Source organism: Aethalodelphis obliquidens, unplaced genomic scaffold (assembly GCF_003676395.1).
Source record: "Aethalodelphis obliquidens isolate GAN/ISIS:26980383/991018 unplaced genomic scaffold, ASM367639v1 scaffold8, whole genome shotgun sequence".
NCBI classification, from domain to species: Eukaryota; Metazoa; Chordata; class Mammalia; order Artiodactyla; family Delphinidae; genus Aethalodelphis; species Aethalodelphis obliquidens.
Genome location: NW_020837952.1, coordinates 17,079,593 through 17,099,642, shown reverse-complemented (window position 1 = coordinate 17,099,642; position 20,050 = coordinate 17,079,593). Strand labels below are relative to the sequence as shown.

The 20,050-nt window shown below is 41.7% G+C and overlaps 1 protein-coding gene across 3 annotated transcripts; it reads right to left on the bottom strand.

Moving 5' to 3' along the window:
* Nucleotides 1-2,739: 2,739 nt before the first annotated feature.
* SLC35E3 (solute carrier family 35 member E3) lies at nt 2,740-19,648 on the bottom strand. Of its 3 annotated transcripts, none has more exons than XM_027106964.1 (5): nt 18,964-19,648; nt 18,027-18,137; nt 13,962-14,120; nt 9,990-10,072; nt 2,740-5,181 (listed from the first exon to the last, which is right to left on the bottom strand). In XM_027106964.1, the coding sequence occupies exons 1-5, from the start codon at nt 19,363-19,365 to the stop codon at nt 4,995-4,997; spliced, it is 942 nt and encodes a 313-aa protein (XP_026962765.1). In that variant the 5' UTR covers nt 19,366-19,648; the 3' UTR covers nt 2,740-4,994. The 3 variants fall into 3 exon arrangements, with proteins under 3 accessions (XP_026962765.1, XP_026962766.1, XP_026962767.1); XM_027106965.1 differs by having other exon boundaries at nt 4,945-5,181; nt 18,126-18,137; nt 18,964-19,516; XM_027106966.1 differs by lacking the exon at nt 18,027-18,137 and having other exon boundaries at nt 4,945-5,181; nt 18,964-19,516.
* Nucleotides 19,649-20,050: the final 402 nt, after the last annotated feature.

The window sequence follows — 20,050 nt, the reverse complement described above, 5'->3', positions numbered from 1 at the left end:
CAAAAAGCCCCCATTCATGTCAAGCAACATTCAATATTGCTTGAAATATTGCAGTTCTGCAATAGCAACAGAATTGTCTATACCCTGGGATCCATTTCCTTAACTCTCACACACTGACCACTCAGCTTTCTCCAACCCACTTTTTGCCTCCATCACGCCACTGAAACAGCCTTACTAAGGTCCACAGTAAACTGTCAATAAATACAGTGGTTATTTTTCTGTGTATGTCTACCCTGACCTCTCAACAAAACTGTCACCTTTGGCCATCCTCTCTCCCATTATATCATCATCCTTGTTTTCCTCCTACCTCTTTGACCCTTCCTTTTCAGTTTCCTTTGCAGAATTACCTACCACTGCCAGTAAATGCTGGAGTTCCTGAAGGCTCAGTTGTAGACTTTTTGCATTATACTGTCTTCCTAGGTAAGCTCATCCTGGTCTATGCTTTCGTCCTCATCAGGCATACTCCAGTAACTACCAGTTTATCTCCACTGCAACCAAAACTCTCCTGTCCCCAAGAAGACATACAGATGGCTAATAGGCACATGAAAAGATGTTCAATATTGCTAATTATTAGAGAGACGCAAATCAAAACAACAATGAGATATCACCTCACACCTGTCAGAATAACCATCATTGAAAAGTCTACAAATAACAAGTATTGGTGAGGGTGTGAAGAAAAGGGAACCCTTGTGCACTGTTGATGGGACTGTAAGTTGGTGCAGCCATTATAGAAAACAGTATGGTTCCTCAAAAAACTAAAAATAGAACTCCCATAGGATCCAGCAATTCCACACCTGGGTACATATCCAGAAAAAAATGAAAACTCTAATTTGAAAAGATCCACAAATCCCAATGTTCATAGCAGTACTATTTACAGTAGCCAAGATATGGAAGCAACGTAAGTGTCCATCAACAGATGAATGGATAAAGATGTGGTGCGTGTGTATACACACACACACACACAAACACACACACACAGAGACATACAGAAAATGGAATATTACTCAGCCATAAAAAAGAATGAAATTCTGCCATTTGTAGCAATGTGGATGGACCTAGAGAATATTATGCTTAGTGAAATAAGTCAGAAAAAAAAAGAATGTATATAGCAAAACAGAAACAGACTCACGGATCTAGAAAACAAACTAGTGTTTACCAGTGGGGAGAGGGAAGCGGGGAAGAGCTCCTTAGGGGTATGGGATTAAAAGAAAGAAACTACTATGCATAAAATAGACAAGCAACAAGGGTATATTGTATAGCACAGGGAATTATAGCTATAACCTTGTAATAACTTTTAATGGAATATAATCTGTAAAAATACTGAATCACCAAGCTGTAAACCTGAAACTAATATTGTAAATCAACTATACCTCAATTAAAAAGAAAACACTCCTGACTTCTAGACTTGTATATTTGATTACTTGATTAATAATTGGATTTCTCAAAGATGCCTCAAAATCGAGATGGCTACGTAGGAACTCGGGCTCCATCCTCCCCACCCCAACCGTCTTCTCACGTTTCCTACCTCAGAGTGGCACCATCCTCTATCAAGCTGCCCAAATCAAACATGTGTGATTCTTGACTTCATCCCCTCCCATGCCCTCCATTTCCAATCCATCTCAAGTCTACTTGATCCCGTCTACTAAATCCTCTTGATCTACCCACTTCGTCATCTCTCCACCACCCCTTCAAGCTATCACGTCTCCTAGCATCTCTCTGGTTCTCTTCCAACTGTTTCAAAACGAAGGGGTCGACCGTGATGACGTTCAGAACACTCCCTTCTTGCTCTTACTGGATGCCTAACAATGTCTACAAGGTATTCTATGGTCCGAGGCTGGCCTTCCTTTCCAGTCTCGTATCATACCACATCTCCCCTTCCCTAAATGTAGCCGCTATGCTCCATCCTTTTTGCAGTTCTTTAAACTCATCATAAACTCCTCCAACCAATGGGCCTTTGTATGTGCTATTCCCTTTTATCAGAATGCAATCCCCCTCTTTGCTTAGCTAACTTCTATATGCCCATCAGATTTCAGTTGAGTTGTTCTTTCCTCGTGGATGCCTTTGCTGACAGCCAATCCTAGGCCAGATTCTTTTGTTACATGCTCCAGAGAACCACGTTCCTTTTACTATTTGAGTTTGTACTAATAAACTCACATTTTAATTTAATTAATGTCTATCTTTTCTGCTAGACCAATGTTTCTTAAGATCACAGGGAACACAGGAGTGTCTTTGCAGTGTCTAGCACAGTATTTGGCACAAAATATATGTTCAATAAAACTTGTTGAATGAATGAAATGATCATTGTATTCCTGATGTTAGCAAGTATAATCCAGTTCAAGTTTGGAAACAGAAATGCAAAACAGAATCTATCTAATAAATCTGGTCTTCATTCGTTTAATCAGACTTTCTCCTTTGGCCATTCTGCATATTCATTCACCCAACAACTACTCACCGATGGGGTCAATGTGGAGTGTCGATTAGTGCTGTCGCTTTTAAGTAGATTTTTTTAGAAAAGATGACCACTGATTTGAAACTAGCAAGATTTAAAAAGTATTTTTAAAAATGCAACAGGAAAAAGCTTGCTTCATTTCATAGAAAAAGATTTCTCCTTTATGTTATTTTAAAAGGGAGATGAGGATTTTGTTTCATTAGATGCTGCATATTTGGGGGCTGGACAGGCCACTGTACCCCTGCATATACACAGATGCCATCCTTCTTCTGCCGGTCCTAACATGCGACTTGAAAGTAAAAATATCAGGTTCTCTTTATTTATAACAGGTAACAGCTGAAGTCCAGTCATCGAACATACAATAAAAAACAAATGCAGTTACATCCGTAACAAAAGGACAGCCAGCATGCTTTCTTCCATAGCACTGCATTTCTGGTTTGTCTCTATGGTTGGTCCTTATGGTCTGGTACATTTTTCCCCCAGGAATTTCCTTTTCAATGGGAAGATGGTCTTCAGGGCAAAAACTGTTTATCAGACTCTAGTTCCAGGAGTACATATTTTATTCACTTATAAATACGTACCCTCCCATGCTGTCTTGTTCCAACCTTCCTTGCATTCTTATTGACATCCGTCATTTATTATAACTCTCCCCCAACATTTATTATAAATCCCCTCCCCAAGTTGTATTTACAGTTAAGAAGAATTTGTACATGGCACAAATCAACTCAGCTGTTAGTGCACAGAAGTCGCATAATCCTCTGAAATACTTTTCTCCAGCTTTGGGGAAATAATTATATGTTAATTTAAACATACACAGAGAACATTTCTTAGACAAACATAACTCCTGAGGTCCATCTGGCAAGACAATCTGCTTTGTATTTCTTAGCACAATAAAATGTATCTTTGGAAACAGAGAAGAACCAAATGTATTTAAAACAAAAACAGAAAACCACACATAAAAATCACACAACAGATTGACCGATACATTGAAATTCTGTCAAAATAAGATTTTCAGTGAGGCTTTTCACTTCAAACAGGCCAGGAAAAAAATAATCCTAAACGGCATATTTTATACACGTGGCTCTTTGTCCTCCTAAGTGTTGTGTTCTCACCTGAAGTTTCTAAACAATGTTTAGAAAAAGAATTATTTATTACAAGAGGGATTACCTGTTTCAGTCAATTTATGGTGAGAGGTTATCAACAACTGCTTTGAATTCTCAAATGTCAAATGTTGGAAGGCAGAAGTAGATTTTGCAATTAAATAGGTGGCACAATTATTTCCTTAAGTATCATGTATTCCCCCCATAACATTTTTTTTAATTATCCCTTTAAAAAATTCATGGAACTTGTTAAATATTGACTGTTTCTCTACTTCTCTCTCAAATCTTTCCTCGTATCTTCATCAAGCTTCTGCTTAGTCTTTGAGTACATTTGCCTTGACTTGCTGCTCAAGGATTTTCCTCAGCCCCCTTAGAAAGGCTGACATAGTTCACTCCAAATCCTTCAGTGCCAAAGAAAGCTCCGCGGATGCCTCACACGTGGCGGGTAGGGAATGACAACAGGAAGGTAGTCTTAAGAAATTACCAACACGAAATGCTCAGAGGCCAGAAGAACAGTCACCAGGATAAGAAGAAACCTGCTCAATTCCTCCCGTAGTCCTTTCTTTGAGCCATTTAAACATGGAGCTGTTTTGTTTTTTAACTTCATGTATAGTTTCTAGAGTCCACCAAGAGCTCAAAACAAGAAAATACCTACAGAAACTGTAGTTTTTTGGATAACATCTAACTTCTTACATCAATTTTCTACTAGAGAAATGGTACTTTTAGCACCGGATTTTGGCTTATGGTCCCCTTTACTACACTTTGCTTTCTAGAAATGTTATTTCCTATCTATAAATGAAAAAAGCAGGAAGTTATACTAAAACAACGAAAATATCAATAGAAATGCTAGCTTTAAATCCTGACTTGAATACTTTGGCCTAAATTATAACTGGGCTCACATTGGGGACCACCTAAGAGCAAGTAGGGGAGTCCTACGTGCCCTTCCTTAAAAACCACTACACGTTTGTAGTACAGTGATCTGAATTCCTTTGTCACCATTACAGAACTTTAATTTCATGTACTTCATTTGATATAACCAAACATTCTGTGTACTTCATAGAATCATCTTTGAAAGGAAGCATGAGCCATGTTTTAGAGAATTACGTTTTTTAAAAAAGGTACTGTAAAAGAGAAAGTCATATTTATTTTATTTTTACTTAAAATTTTTGGCTGTGCCACACGGCTTGTGTGATCTTAGTTCCCTGACCAGGGATCGAACCTGCACCCTTGGCAGTGGAAGCGTGGAGTCCCAACCACTGGACCACCAGGTAAGTCCCAAGAAAGTCATATTTATGAATAAAATTTCCTTTGCTTAACTTCTTTCAAACCATCATTTAATGTATTTTGCAATATAATTTTTGTTTCATCTTTGAAAGTAACTTGCACACTTAATACTTTTTTTTTTATCTTCTTCAGGCGACTTTCTTTTCTTTATGAAAACCTAATTAAGGACGTTGCATCAATTTACTCTTACTTCCTTCCTGTTCACTGAGTTTAATATGGGTATAGGCAAGAATGCCAAATAGTGTACATAACATGCCAAGACCCTGATTAATGGACAATGGATCCTTAAATAAAACATATCCTCCAAATAAAGTAATGCAGAACTTGAAGTGTCCAAACATGTTATAGCTGAGGTTTTTGGATAAGGATAAAAAAGAACAAGCCAGATGTTATATTCACACACACATACACACACACACACACACACACCCCACGAAGCAAAAGCTTCCTGTGCCTGGAGAGAAGTGCACGAAACGCAGACTAAACGGCGGCCCCACCCCTGCCCCCATCGCCCCGCCTCCCACCCCATCTAAAGAACAGGAACTTCAGTGAAGTGCTGGCTTGATCCTAGCTTCTTCAGGTAGGTTTTAGCAAGTAATCAGTGACAGAAGACTGCCTCAACTGTCCTTGTTGACCTCTGCAAAGAAGAGAAAAGGGGCTGCAGTACAAGGGTGGGGAAGGGATTCAGAACAAGGTACAGAGAAGGTCTTTTGTAGAGCAATTTGTGATGCTGTTTCATGGCACCATTTCTAAACTTCCCTTGGCAAATAAGGTGAGATGTGAAAGGTGCCAGATGGCTGACACAAGGTCAACACAGCCAGTGCGCTTAAGTTTAAGAGGGAATCGGGGACAGGGGATGGAACACCACTGAGCACCAATACATGCCAGGCACTACGCGAGGTGCATATATAACACCATTTTATTTAAGCGTCACATTTCCCTCCACTGTGGTATCACTCCTCCCATCGACAACTGTAGAGGCTTGAGGATTTTAAGTAACTTAGATCACAGAGTTAGTAAGCAGCACAGCCGAGGCCAAACATAGATGGGTCTATTTAATCCAAAGTCCATGTTTGAGATGAGCAGACTGCCAGTAACTTGCTGCTGGATTAGGGTGTTTCCAAATCACTGTTCATTTAAAAGACAAACTAAAGACACAGATGGTTCCTTTATAAATTATTCTCTTCCTGTATTTTAAATAGTTTTTTACATATGGATTAGTACTTTATTATTTTTCAGACGTCTGATATGCACCCATCTACTCTTCCCAAACACGGTACTAGAAAGAGCTACCACTCTGTACCTCAGCATCATTGTGAGGATTAACTAAGCTAATATACAGCTAATATACGCGAGGCTTCGAGCACCCAGGAAGCACCCTATGGGTCAGCTATCAACAGCAGCACGTACGCATAAAAAACACCTGCCAGGTGCTGAACGCATTCTCTCAAGCACTCACCCAACTCTGTAGGTACCACAACCCCCGTTTCATAAGTGATATGAGTGAGACCCGAGATCTACAAGTCACGCAGGCCCACAGGCAGCGGCGGGGCCGGGCTGGCACACCTGGACCTGTCCGACCTCAAAGCCCAGGCTCCCTCCTCTGTTCTGAGCCCAACTAAGCAGCTTGGAAGTTGCTTCCGAGCAGGAGAGCACGGGCTGAGTCACCAGGGTACCTGTGCTGGCCCGACCCAAGAAGGGTAATTTTCCTGCGGGATGGAGGACCTTCCCGAGGACGTTAATTATAACCGTAATAAAGCAGGCTTCATTTTCAATTACGAGCTATCTTCAAGTGAACCGGCTCCCGCACTGCAGCATTTCCTTACTCCTCAGCCTCGCTTTGAAGTGCTCATGATCTGTTAACAATATTTACATGAGAGGAAAGGCAAATTTAAAGAAATGCTTCAGTGAATCCCTTTGTAAATTAGAAAAATAACACAGAACAAAACAGGTGCAATCTATACCCGACATCTCTAATTCTCCACTCTGCTCCGGTCAGCTTCCACCTGGACACGCTGAAGTTCTCGTCAAAACCTCCACCTCACCACACCCCTTCCTCCATCCCTTTCCAGCCTTCCTCAAGCTTGACCTGTCAGTGGCCTTGGACACAGCTGACTCCTCTTCCTCCTCACTTGGCTTCTACACCCTGTCCTCCTTCCTTCCACCTTGATCACTCCTTCTCTGCCCCTTCTGCCTGGCTCCTGTCATCTCTCCAAACTCTAAACACCGAGGTGACCCAGGACTCGGTCTTTGGGCACCTCTTTTTCTTCCACTTGTTTGCTTGGTAATCTCAGCCAGGCTCACTGCTTCAAACCACATCTACACACTACTGACTCTCTCCGGAATACCTCCAACAAAGACCTCGACCTTGAACTCAGATTCTTTTTACCCAAAACTGAGCACTTGGTCTTCCTCCCCACCCCCAAGCCTCCTGGGGGCTGTCCTATTTCCACCCTGCCAGGTGCTCAGGCCCAAACTGGGTGGCAACCATCTTTCCTCTCTCATTCTCCACATCCAGTCTGCCAATAAAACCTGCTGGCTCTACTTGAACATATATCCAGAACCCAATCACTTCTCACTATATCCACTGCGACTGTCCTGGTACCAAACCGCCATGGCTTCCTGATGGTTTCTCTTCTTCTCTTGCCACTTTCAGTACAGTGGTTTTCCCAACCAGGGGTGATTTTGTCACCTGGGCAAGGTCTGGACACAGTTTTGGTTTTCATAATTGGGGACAGGGATGCTACTGGCGTCTCGTGGGTAGAGGCCAGAGATGCTGCTAAACATGGACAGGCCTGTCCACTGGACCAAAAAGGCCAATAGCACTGAAGTTGAAAAGTCCCCCCCCACCCCGGTCTGTTCTCAACACAGTAGCCCAGAAGGATCCTATTAGAACAGACAGAAAATCATGGCATTTCTCTGCTCAAAACTCCAACGCCGTCCCCTCTCACTTGGTGTAGGAGTCCTCGTGTGAAAGTTCTGCTCAGTCAGGCCCCCTGTTACTCTTCAGGGACAAAGAACCCACCCTTTGTTCTTCCCGCTCCAGCCACACAGGCTTCTTGTTCCTTCCAGCCTCTCACCTGCTGTCCCCTCTGCCTGGAACGCTACCCACCCTGCTCTGCACAGAGCAACCTCACTTCCTTCAGGTCTTTCCTCAAAAGTACCCGTCTTGCTGAGGCCTTCCCAACTACCCTCCGTAAAACTGCAACCCTGTCCCCAACATTTCACATCCCCTTTCCTGCTTAACCTTTTTCTCCTTATCACTTAACACAATCTAGCCCTGTATATGCCCATTTCTTATTTTTCTTGTTTATAGCCTGTCTTCCTCCCCAGAATTTAAGCCTGTGAGAGCAAAGGTTTTTGTCTCTTCGGTTCACTACTATATCTCCAGTGCCTGACAGACAGCAGATATTCAGTATGTGAATATTTATTAAGTCAAAGAACAGTTTATAGGGGGCATTCAATAAGTATTTGTTGACTGAATGAATGGATGCTCTTAATCAGGGCGCATACTTGGATGCCTTGACCCAGCAGCATGGTGCATAAATCCTGGGGCTAGACTACCTGGGCTCAAATCTGGACACCACACTTCTCAGCTGGGTAACTCCAAGTAAGTTATTCAACCTCTCTGTGCCTCTATTTCCTCTTCTGTAGAATAAAATGATAGAATTTATCTCTTCGAGCTGCTGTAAAAACTAAATGCTTAATACACACAAGATGTTTGGAACAGTGCCTGACACAAAATAAACATTTATTAAGTGTTGTTTATTTTTTAATTTTTAAAAAATATTTATTGGGCTTCCCTGGTGGTGCAGTGGTTAAGAATCCGCCTGCCAATGCAGGGGACATGGGTTCGAGCCCTGGTCCGGGAATATCCCACATGCCGCAGAGCAACTAAGCCCATGCGCCACAACTACTGAGCCTGCGCTCTAGAGTCCGTGAGCCACAACTACTGAGCCCACGTGCCACAACTAATGAAGCCCGCACGCCTAGAGCCCGTGCTCCGCAACAAGAGAAGCCATCGCAATGAGAGGCCTGGGCACTGCAAGGAAGAGGAGCCCCCGCTCGCCGCAACTGGAAAAAAGAAAGCCCGTGTACAGCAACAAAGACCCAACGCAGCCAAAAATAACTAACTAAATAAATAAATTTTTTTTTTTTTTTGCACAGGCTCCGGACGCACAGGCTCAGCGGCCATGGCTCATGGGCCCAGCCGCTCCGCGGCATGTGGGATCTTCCCAGACAGGGGCACAAACCCATGTCCCCTGCATCGGCAGGCGGACTCTCAACCACTGCGCCACCAGGGAAGCCCTAAATAAATAAATTTTTTTTAAAATTATTTATTTATTTGGTTGCGCCGGCTCCTTAGTTGTGGCATGCAAACTCTTAGTTGTAGCATGTGGGACCTAGTTCCTGGACCAAGGATCGAACCCGGGCCCCCTGCATCGGGAGCAGAGTCATAACCAATGCGCCACCAGGGGAGTCCCCAGGTATTGTTTTTTAAAAAAAATTATCATTATTATCACTGTTATTTACTGATAGTGGGCAAATATGCTGCTTTTTTACTTTGTTGACATCTCGGTGTTCACTCATTAAAAACAAAATGTTAAAAATGGGCAGTTGAGTTTGATTCAGACATTCAAGTCATGACTCCACTTCCTGATTTGAAGTAATATTGAGAAAAGCAGGCACACCTGTAGCGAGACAAGTACAAAAACAAGCTCAAAAGTCAGAGCAACTGGTCTGAAATTATTTTCTGTTATTTGGATTAACCACACCTTTACTTTATTATTATCGAACTATCGAGAACTGAAAAGTGATGGAAAACATAAGTATCCACCCCATTATTCAGTCAACAAATATTTATTTAACCCCACTATGCACAAGGAATGGTGCTCTATGTTAATTCTGATAAGGGAAAAGGTCACCTATTCCTTAAAGAAAATTCAAAAGCATTTATCATACAGAAAGTTAACCCATTTCCCCAGTTCACAGTTCTTTAAATTTCCACAGACTCTAGTAAGAGACTAAAAATAACTCATTCTACTCAATTTAGGCCATGCAATAGAAAGTGTGAGACTCAAATAAGGAAATCAATGTGACAGAGTTTTGGAGAATATAAAAGACTACACATTTGTAAGTTGTTAGGAAAAGGATACGTGACTGGTGAAGTGTTCCCAATGATCCAATAAATCGATAAGTTCACCATGAAAGCTATTACTCCAGAGAGCAGGACCATCAGCTACAAATAAACCAGAAGAATCATTAATGCAAAGCAGCTGCAATCATTGCAATCATCAAGTGAAAATACACTTCATCAGGCACTTCTATCAACCATTAAAAACAAGATTTTTAAAAAGAGAGAATCAAGTTGGGAGATAGCAAGAACTGAGGGTTAAAGAGCAGAATGAGTAGTATTCACAAATGTAATTTTGTCTACAAAATGCAATGGAAAATTCTCCAACAATATCCTGCCTCTGAATGTAAATCTCCAGATTCATTTTTCTTATCTATCCAAAGAAAAATTATTTTGTAATAATTTCTTATTATAAAAGTAATATATATTCATTACAGAAAAACCAGACAATAAAGATGAGCAAGAATATAAAGAATTCTTTTTTCTTCTAGTTTTATTGAGATATAATTGACATACAGCACTGCGTAAGTTTAAGGTGTACAGCATCATGATTTAATTTACACACATTATGAAATGATTACCACAGCAAGTTTAGAGAACATCCATCATCTCATGTGAATACAAAATTAAATAATAGAAAAATAAATAGAAAAAAAGTTTTTTTCCTTGTGAAGAGAACTCATAAGGAATTCTTTAAATCTCAACCACTCACCACTATTAATACGTTGGTATATATCCTTCCAGATCTTTTTTCCATTGAATTGTTTATATTTATTCTTATTTAAATTCAATCAGTAGGCATTCATCAGGTATCTATAAAACTAGGCCAGGCCTTGTAAGGAACACAGTGGGTTCCTGCCCTCAAAGATCTTAGAAACTGCTTGAGCACATGATAAAAATCTTGATAATCATAGCTTATACTGATATAGTACTTATTACGCACCAAGAATTGTTCTAAATATTTTACATATATTAACTCATTTAATCATTGCAAACAGCCACGAGGGAGTAAAATATCTTCCCTTTTTACAGACAAGAAAACAGAGCACAGAGAGGTAAAGCAACTTGCCTATGACACACAGCCAGTAAGAAGGGCCAAGGTACTGGAGTCCCTGCTCCTAACCTGCTCTGCCATGCTACCTCTTAACCACATGAAAGAGAGAGTGCAATACAAGATGAACAGCTCAGGCAAGAAAAGAAAATGAGTCCTGAGCTCTACCTCGTTAATAGGCAAACAGACGATAGGTTTTGTAGGACTCTAGACAGGAGATGTCCTTCTGGGCTGCGATAGCAAGAACAGTCTTTGGATTTCAAATGCATGTTTTGATTAGAGAAAGAAATAACAGGGGCAGGAAAACAGTATGGGTCAAAGCATGGAGGCGTGAAAGCCCAGGTGTGTGCATGGGATGGCGAGTTAACCAGCTGAGGCGGGGGACCAAAGCAGCTGTACCACTGTAGACACACACAACATTCTGGCTGTACCACTGTAGACACACACAACATTCTGTCCACACGTATCCCACAATTTCATTGTAAAAGTTATAAAAACATTTTCTATTTCTGAAATAAGAGAATCTAGAGAAAATATTAGTTACAATTTGAATTAGTAAGAAGTTTAAATTCCAAAGAAAATGTCATATTTGAAGATTCTTTCTGTCCCATGTGGGTTTTCTGTTTTTAAACCAGTGCAGTCAGAAGAAGCCCAGGCCAATTGGATTTGCAGCCTATTTAGGTAGAAATAGTAACATCTTACTTGTTTTACAACAGTGAGTTCCATTAAATTTTCAACTAAGAGAAACTTGCTCCTTAAAGATTTTAAAAACTGTTTCTAGAAATGTGTCCTTGTTAATTTTATTGAGTTCACAGAATGTCACATGCCTATTTCTTGATGACCTGGCACATCATTAACAACACAATTACATGCTCTACTTTGAGGCAATGATGCCCTCTAGGGACAAGAAGGAATGCAGGTGACTTTCCCTTATTCAATGGCCTCAAACTGGCTATGCTCTTGTTTCTTTGACCTTTTTTATGGCCTTTCTGCTGAGGTCCTCATTTTCAAATCTGTCAGAGGGCCAGTCACATAAAGCCTCTCCCCTCCTAGTCTAAGGTGCTCAAGCTGCAGTGGTTGATAGGCAAGATGACCAAGATGGGTAACTTTCGTAAAAGTAAGAGGAGATATTACCTGAGAGATGGTCCACTGATTTCTACCTTGGGAAAAAAGCGCAAATGCTAAAGTATATGAATTCGAAACAACTATCAATCTGCTCACAGGCAGCCTCGCAGGGTGGTTAAGAATGTGGACTTTGGATCTAGAATGCATGGATTCAAAGTCTGGCTCTGCTGTGGACCTTGAGTCAGTTACTTAACGCTTTGTCTCTCAGTTCCCTCATCAGTAAACACCTAATAAAGTTGTTATGAGGATCAAATAAGTTAATATTTGCAAAGAGCTTAGAATAGTGCCTGGAGCAGAGTAAGGGCTATGCAAGTTTGATAAATCAACACCACCAGCAAAAAAGATGTTCCCACTGACTGTGTTAAAAGTATGGGAAGCAGGAGTTCCTTTCCTAAATAGGGGGATTATACTTTCTAACTTTATTAAAAAAATGTCCCCAAAGTACAGGTCCCTTTGATCTGGCAATTCCACTCTAGGACTCTATCCCATAGAATAAAAAGTACCAGTACATGAGGACACATGTACAAGGATGTTTACTGTAATACTGTTCATAGTGGTTAAGAACTGGAACTATTATACAAGTACTGAAAGAATGATTTGAAGGGATTTTCATGGGACATTGTTAAGTGAGAAAAGCAAGATACAGAAAATCATGTGTAATATGATCCCACTTCTGTAAAAAAACCAATGTGCAATTTATGTGTACATACGTGCATGTGTGCCTATGTATGTTGTATGTGTTTACATGTGGGTATGCACAGCACAGAGAAAAACATGGAAGAACAAACACTAGAATGTTAACATGACTTATTTCAAGGGACAGGGGTGAGGTAATGGGATGTTGATGTGTGTATGGGTAGGAGGGCTGAGGAAAAGGAATCCATGATAAAAGCTGCATATATAGGGAATTCCCTGGCAGTCCAGTGGTTAGGACTCCACGCTTCCACTGCAGGGGGCACGGGTTCAATACCTGGTAGGGGAACTAGCATCCCACATGCCATGTGGCGCAGCCACAAAAAAACCTCCCAAAGGGCTTCCCTGGTGGCGCAGTGGTTGAGAGTTCACCTGCCGATGCAGGGGACACGGGTTCGTGCCCCGGTCCGGGAAGATCCCACATGCCGCGGAGCGGCTAGGTCCGTGAGCCATGGCCGCTGAGCCTGCGCGTCCAGAGCCTGTGCTCCGCAACGGGAGAGGCCACAACAGTGAGAGGCCCGCGTACCGCAAAAAAAAAAAAACAAAAAACCTCCCTAAAACCCAGCATATATAATACGGTTACATACATATGAAATTAAACATACACACACATGCGTGTGTCTGTGTATATGAAAGAGATCCATGAAATGATCATCACCAAAACAGTAAAGGTGTTTATCTTAGTGTGGCAGGATTTGGGGAGACCTTCACTTTATAATTTTATGTATGTTCAAAAATGCATACAATGAGCATGTACTACTTATACTATTACAAGAAAATCAACAAAGTTATATTTTCATTATTTAAGAAACAAAAAAAATGCCCAAAGTATTGGTGGGCAATAGCCTGGCGGGCTCAGCACAGTAACCAGACATCAGAAGACCTGAATTCTAGTCCTGGTTTGGCCACTGACTGGCAATTTAACCCTAAGCAAGTCCCTCAATCTTTCTGTGCCTCAGTTTCTTCATCTAATGAATAATCCTTACCTTGCCTCCCTTAAAGGGTGATTATAAAGACTAAATGTGAGAATGGATCTGAGCTAGTGCTCTGAAAACTAAAATTACATTAATAATGGAGAAATTATTATTATCTTGTTTCTTAGACACCAAAACAATTGTAACTTACCAAAGCAGAGACTGACCAGGGACCAAATATTCCTCCTTCTGCGAACACCGGCTCAAAGAAGGGCACGGCGACCAGCAACATGGCAGATGACATCGGGGCCTGGTAGTACAGCAGCTGCATCGAGTTTACTTGCAATTCATGCTGTTTGGCTCCTACCCACTGAAAATTAGGAGAGAGAACGAGTTAGGCAGAAAAAAACAGCATCACTCAACAAACAAAAGATGCAACTCTAGCCACAAACGTGGGAATGTGAGGCAGGGCGGGGGGAAGAGGAAATGCCTAATGAGTCTATAAGATTTCAAAGATCAATAATATATATGTATATTATATTAAGCTCCCTGGATGAAAGGAGCTTTATAAATTCAATGTCTGATAATCTATTTTCTTCTCAATTATAAAGGAGAAAAAAAATCCTCTCTTCCCTCCTGATCCGAGTAGATGGGGAAAGCCAATGCATACCGGGGCCCACAGGCATCAGCGATCTTGGGAAAATTAGGCAGGAATGGAAATTTCTAAGCAGGATAATATTTATAAGCAGGATAAGCAGGAATACAGATGCAGTGTCAGACTTCATTTCTTTCTAAAAATGGCCCCCAAAACGAAGACTGGGGGGCAGGGCGGACTCTAATTACAGACTGACAGAAACCTCAGTTATCCCAGGTGGCTGCCAATATGTGCGGCTAAAAAGGTACGTGAGGTCTTTTCATTCACTTCAGAAAACCCAATCGATGGTCGAAGGAACTTTCCTCTTTATGGCTGACGTTTCGGTGGGTAATCCCACACCAATACTCCTCAATAAACTAGATAATCACAAACTTTAAAAGACTATCCTTCGGTAGAACCAACACCCCAAAGCCTCAAATCCCATCAGTTCTCAAAATGCTTCACAAATATAACTGAAAAGGAGGCTTTAAAGAAAGCTTGATAGGACTGTCTGAATAAGATCTGGCAGGAACAGCCAGGCTTTTGAATAACTGCTCCTACATAATCCTCTTTCCTGTAGGTCCGGGTATCCTGTTACATAAACTCTAAGTCTATAGAAATTCACCAAGACAAAAATAGAAGAGCGAGAAATCTGAAGCATACTCCTGTCAGCCTTAATGAGAGTCTGCTGTGAACATGAAGGACAGAGAATTGATTCTTTTGCTTGGGACACCGCAGCAAGCAAAAATGAATGCAGAGGGGATGTGCACAGCCCTGTGTTGGGCAGCCTCTCTGGGCAGCTGTGTGTCCCTGACACAGGACAGACAGCCTGGAATGGTGGTGACTCTCAGGCCACCACCTGCCCTCCCTGCCATGCAGCCTGGCTTCTGCCCACCAACCCTCTCATGAAACTGCTCCCCAAAAGGGCACCTTCACCTCCAGTGGCCACATCGAAGGACTGCCCTCGGTCCCCTTCCGGCCGCAGCCCTCTGCAGAACCTGCAGATTTCTCTTGGAAGAACTTGACTGCTGGTTCGCGCTGCTTCCTCGCTCACCTGTTCCTTCACTTACTACCTGTAAGGGAGATGTCTGGCTTTCCTCTTTTTTCTCCCTCACTGATCTTTTACTATCCGCTGACATCTACAGCTCTGACCTCCTTCCCTGAGCATCCTTTAAGTCCCACCTTCAACAAACAGCTAACTAGCCATCTTCAGTTATATCACCTGAAGGAGCTTGTTTAAGATTAAGATTAATTCCTTCTCCAAATTAGCTCCTCCTGTGTTGGTCCGATAATTAATGATATAATCTCCTCCAAGGATCAGACTCCTTATTTTCCTCATTCTCACATTCAGTCAGGTCCTACTAATTCTTTCTCCAAAAGGTCTCTGAAGTCTATTCTTTCCTTTCCACGTCCAGTACCACTGTCCTTGTTCAGGCCCTTCCTGTCTTCCCCTTAAACCATGGAGCACTTCCTGACTGCTCTGCCTGTCACCCCGTCGTCCCTCTTATTCATCCTTCACTGCCACCAGAGTGAAGTTTCTAAAACACAGGGAGTGATCAAGTCACTGCCCATCTGAACTCCTCTCCTGGTACCTGCAGGATAAAGGGCACACTTCCTCAGCATAACACTCAAAACTCTGCCATCTGGTCTCACCCACCCCTCAGCCTTGTCTTTCCACCACGCAACTACAGTCCAGTCCCACCAAACAAATCAAGTTCTCCAAAAATGCTCTGTACTTTCACACATCACTGCAAAGAAAGACCTCTGCTCTATTTCTTTGCTAAGCGAATTCCTGTGCATTCTTCAATTTAAATTGTTAACCTTCCCATAAAATCTTACCTCACTACCGCCCTCGTGCAGAACTACCCCTTCTTCCCTGGTGCTCCTCAGAACTTTCCTCATACTCTGAGCTATACCACTTGTTATCAGCTGTCTCCATGTGTTTCTGCAATGCTGGATTATAGCTGCCCTTTATCTTTGTATCAAGGTTGAGCATAAAGCAGAAGAAATGTCTTTTGAATGAATGAAGGAGTCAACCATCTTTCTACCACTAAAACTAATAGTTGGTCACTCATCTCTTAATTCCTTTTAATGCCCTAGCAGTATAAGAAGAAATAACTTAGAAATTATACCAGGTTACAATGGGAAAATATAACTTTCCTTAAAATGAATTTTGGGAGGGAATACACCTATTCTGTGCCAGTACTTTTACCATTTACTGATAATCAAAAACTCTGCCCATGACTTAGTCTATAATCATTCCTTGGTCAATCTCATTTCAGATATCTACCTGAGAGATACAGAATCCTTTGATTCCACCCTATAGCCATTTTGAAACTTGTGTGAACAAAAACGGTCATATTGGCATGGGCAGTGAGTACTCTGAATTGAAGTGATGTGTAAGGAATACAAGAAATTCTAACGTTCAACAAATGAAATTTCTTGCTGTATCTAATAAATAATCCATACTGGGTCAAAAATAAAGTCCATTTAACAAAAAAGAGAAATACGAATGTTCACTGACTGTATCTAATTAAAAAATTTAACTTTAAACTCACTGAAGTATGCCCAAATGCAATTTTCTTAAAGCACAAACCTGAGCTTCCTCTGATTTCTCTCTGCAGTAAAAGACAGAATATCTTGAGGCCAAGTGACAAGATTGAGCGGGTGCCCCACCCTCTCATGTCACTGCTCTCTTTCATTTAAACTGCTTCTCTGCCACTAAGAAATGTTTTCAACCCCAGAATTTTCACATAACAATGTTTCTGAAATGACCAGTACTAGAAAATTTAAGATGCTAAAGCTGTATTATTAAACTCCTAACATTCATAACAAGAATGCCTTAGTTTATAACCAGTGGACGTTTGTGAAAAAAGTAAAACTGGTCACACATTTTGGCTCTGATTCCCCATACGCAGGCACTGGAAACCACAATTTCCAGTCCAAGGTTTTCAGTACAGAGAAAACACTGTTTCACTGTACCCTTCGCCATTCACTATTCTTTCCTCCAATATATAAGAAACAAACAAAAATACTTGTTGAGATTTTATGGTAATGAAGTAAGTGAATCCATGAACAAATGTCAAATAAATGGCTGTTACAGGCAAGTTACCGCACTAGTGCAAGAAGTGAAATACCCATTGCTATAAAATATTGACGGAGAAAAATGATTAGAATATACGAGCTGTAACAGCAGCATATCTTCTGAGGCAAAGATTTATAAATCTCAAATTTTCCTTTCCTGTTCAAATTTTTGCCCCTGTACTCACTCCTTCACAGTAATGTCATAATTAAAGAGTAAATGCTAAATACAACCAATGGACTCAATCCTCAAGTAAAAAGTCTTACTATTCATTTTGTAAAGATTTCCCAGAAAATAATATACCATCATCCCAAACTCAGACTGTTAAGCATGGGTAATATACACTTACAAACAGGTAGGGAGGTACTTGGTGAGCATCATACACCCAAGTTTCTCTGTCTCCTTTCTTCTCTTCACCTTGAGTCAGACAATTTATGCAATTATGCTTTCTTCCCAACAGTCTATTGTCTCTATACTGTATTGTCTAAACCTTGGGGCACAGCTTCAAAATTTATGAAATCTGCTAAAAAGGGCACATAAAGAAAAAAAAAATTACCAACCACTTGATAAAGGGATGTAACTAAAACACCAAGAGCAGCAAACACCGTTCCAAGGAAATTAAACTTCACATCGTAATAAGAATTTAGGATTACACCTACAGTTATAGGAATCTGTAAAGAAAAAGAGGTAAACGTTGTTCAGATTAAATTTATGAGACATAAAATTAGTATTCCTTTCACAGTGTCTTGAAAGGTTAATCATAAAAACATCATTAGGAAACAATGAACCTCTATAAATATTTTTTCCATTTGAAAAAAAACGGTCTGGTAATCCTATTTATTCAAAATGAAATATGATAATTCTATATTTACGCTCACATTTAATTCTATTTAAAGTAAAATTCTGGGTAAAATGAGTCGATGCATTGCACTTTGCAAGAAAATACCACATGCGTGCACATAGTAGTAAATGGACCCCCAAACCAGTGTCTAAACAATATATAAACATATAACAAAAGCATTAAGATTTTAAATGCTGTAAGTTATGAAGTGCTAAAATTATTTTAGTCTTATTTAAAGACGCTGAAGCCTCTGCAGTATGTCGCCGCAAACATATCCTGAGACTTAACATTTTACGTTTATCATAAACGTTTTTCAGTTTGAGCTTTTGCACTTAATCCCATACAGATTTGCATCACCCAACACAGCTTTCTTTTCTTACCGATCATAGCATTTAAGGATTTCCATCAAACAGTAGTTATTAAAACTCACACAAGCACACTCTACTGGGCTAAAAGCCCAACAGAGCGCCAAGATGGCTTTTTTTCACCTTCCCCAAATAAGCCTTAAGTTCACTTGCTCACAAAGGACTCGAGTGGATTTCCAGATCACGGGAAAGAGCGTGGTGCAAGGTTAACCATTCAAATTTCCCAGCGAGAAAGACTGTCCAGGAGGTGGGTTGTTAAGAGGTGCGCCTCGCCCAGCTGAAGCTACTCACCAGCGTGAGCTGTATTTTGGTGGAGAAGGTTTTCTTATAGCAGAAGGTCTGGATGACTATGATCACCGGCGTGGTCATGGCCTTGGCCAGCTGATAGGTGCCTATGGTGTTGTTCTGCAGAGATAAGTTGGTGAAGACCACGAAGCCACAGAAGCTGAGGGCCAGGAGGAGAAGCTTGGAAGGCGGCAGACTTTTAGGGGCAAACATGTCCAGTTTCTGGCAGATGTACAAGCCCAGCCAAGTTACCACGAAGTGCACCAGGGTCAGGCTCATGTTGGGGAAGCCGTAGTGGACATAGATCCATTTGTTGAGGAACACGATGCAGATGGACACCAATAGGTTGAGCAGGAGCCCGGCGGCGATGCGCCCTCTGCCTCGTACTCTATCGGCCAGCGCTGCCATGACCCCCGCGGAGCCGGGGCCCTTCACCCTCGGAAAGGGGCGCCCGGCCTACCTCCAGCTGCCCTTTGCCTCCTCCTCCGCCGCCGCGTCCTCGCAGCCCCCGGCTTTACGGTCCGGCCGGGGAGAGGCATGCAACCTCTGGGTCCCTGGCAAGCTGCAGCCTCAGCGGATCACACATGCTCTGCCACCGCCCATTCAGCCGGCGACTACGCGGCAGCACGTCCCGCGCGCTCCGCCCCCTTCCGCCCTCGGTCACGTGACTCGGGGAGCCCGCGCTTCCGCCCTTGAACAGTTCAGGAAGCGGCCTCTACCTGCGCAGGCGCGTTGAGCTCTGGGTGCGGAGAGCTGCGTCCTTGGTCCACTACCTCCTGGGTTACCTAAACCTGGCTGCGCCAATCTGGGACCCCTTTCTTGTTTGGTATTTTCTGTGTCGGTTGAGTAGACTTCCTAGGTATTCTTGGTGCTGAGCAAATTTAGCCCTCGCCAAACAGGGGAAAGCATTACTTCTTGAAACCATATTTTTAGACATTTTATTTTAAAAATCCAAACATAGATAAGAGTAGACAGTATGATGAACCCTCATATACTCATCATGGTTAGTAAACTATTAAGATTTTTTTTTTGAATAAATGTTTGGTTTTTCATCGTCCTAGAAGTGTCCATTTTACTTAGATGTTCTAATATA

What these genes read in the sequence shown, in the direction of transcription:
- SLC35E3 (XM_027106964.1), bottom strand. Translation starts at nt 19,365, where the DNA reads ATGGCAGCGCTGGCCGATAGAGTACGAGGCAGAGGGCGCATCGCCGCC. An exon ending in CCTGGTCAGTCTCTGCTTTG is followed by an intron (nt 10,073 to 13,961) that starts GTAAGTTACAAT and finishes GTTTATTTGTAG; the next exon opens with CTGATGGTCCTGCTCTCTGG. An exon ending in GGGAACACTTCACCAGTCAC is followed by an intron (nt 5,182 to 9,989) that starts GTATCCTTTTCC and finishes CAAAAACCTCAG; the next exon opens with CTATAACATGTTTGGACACT.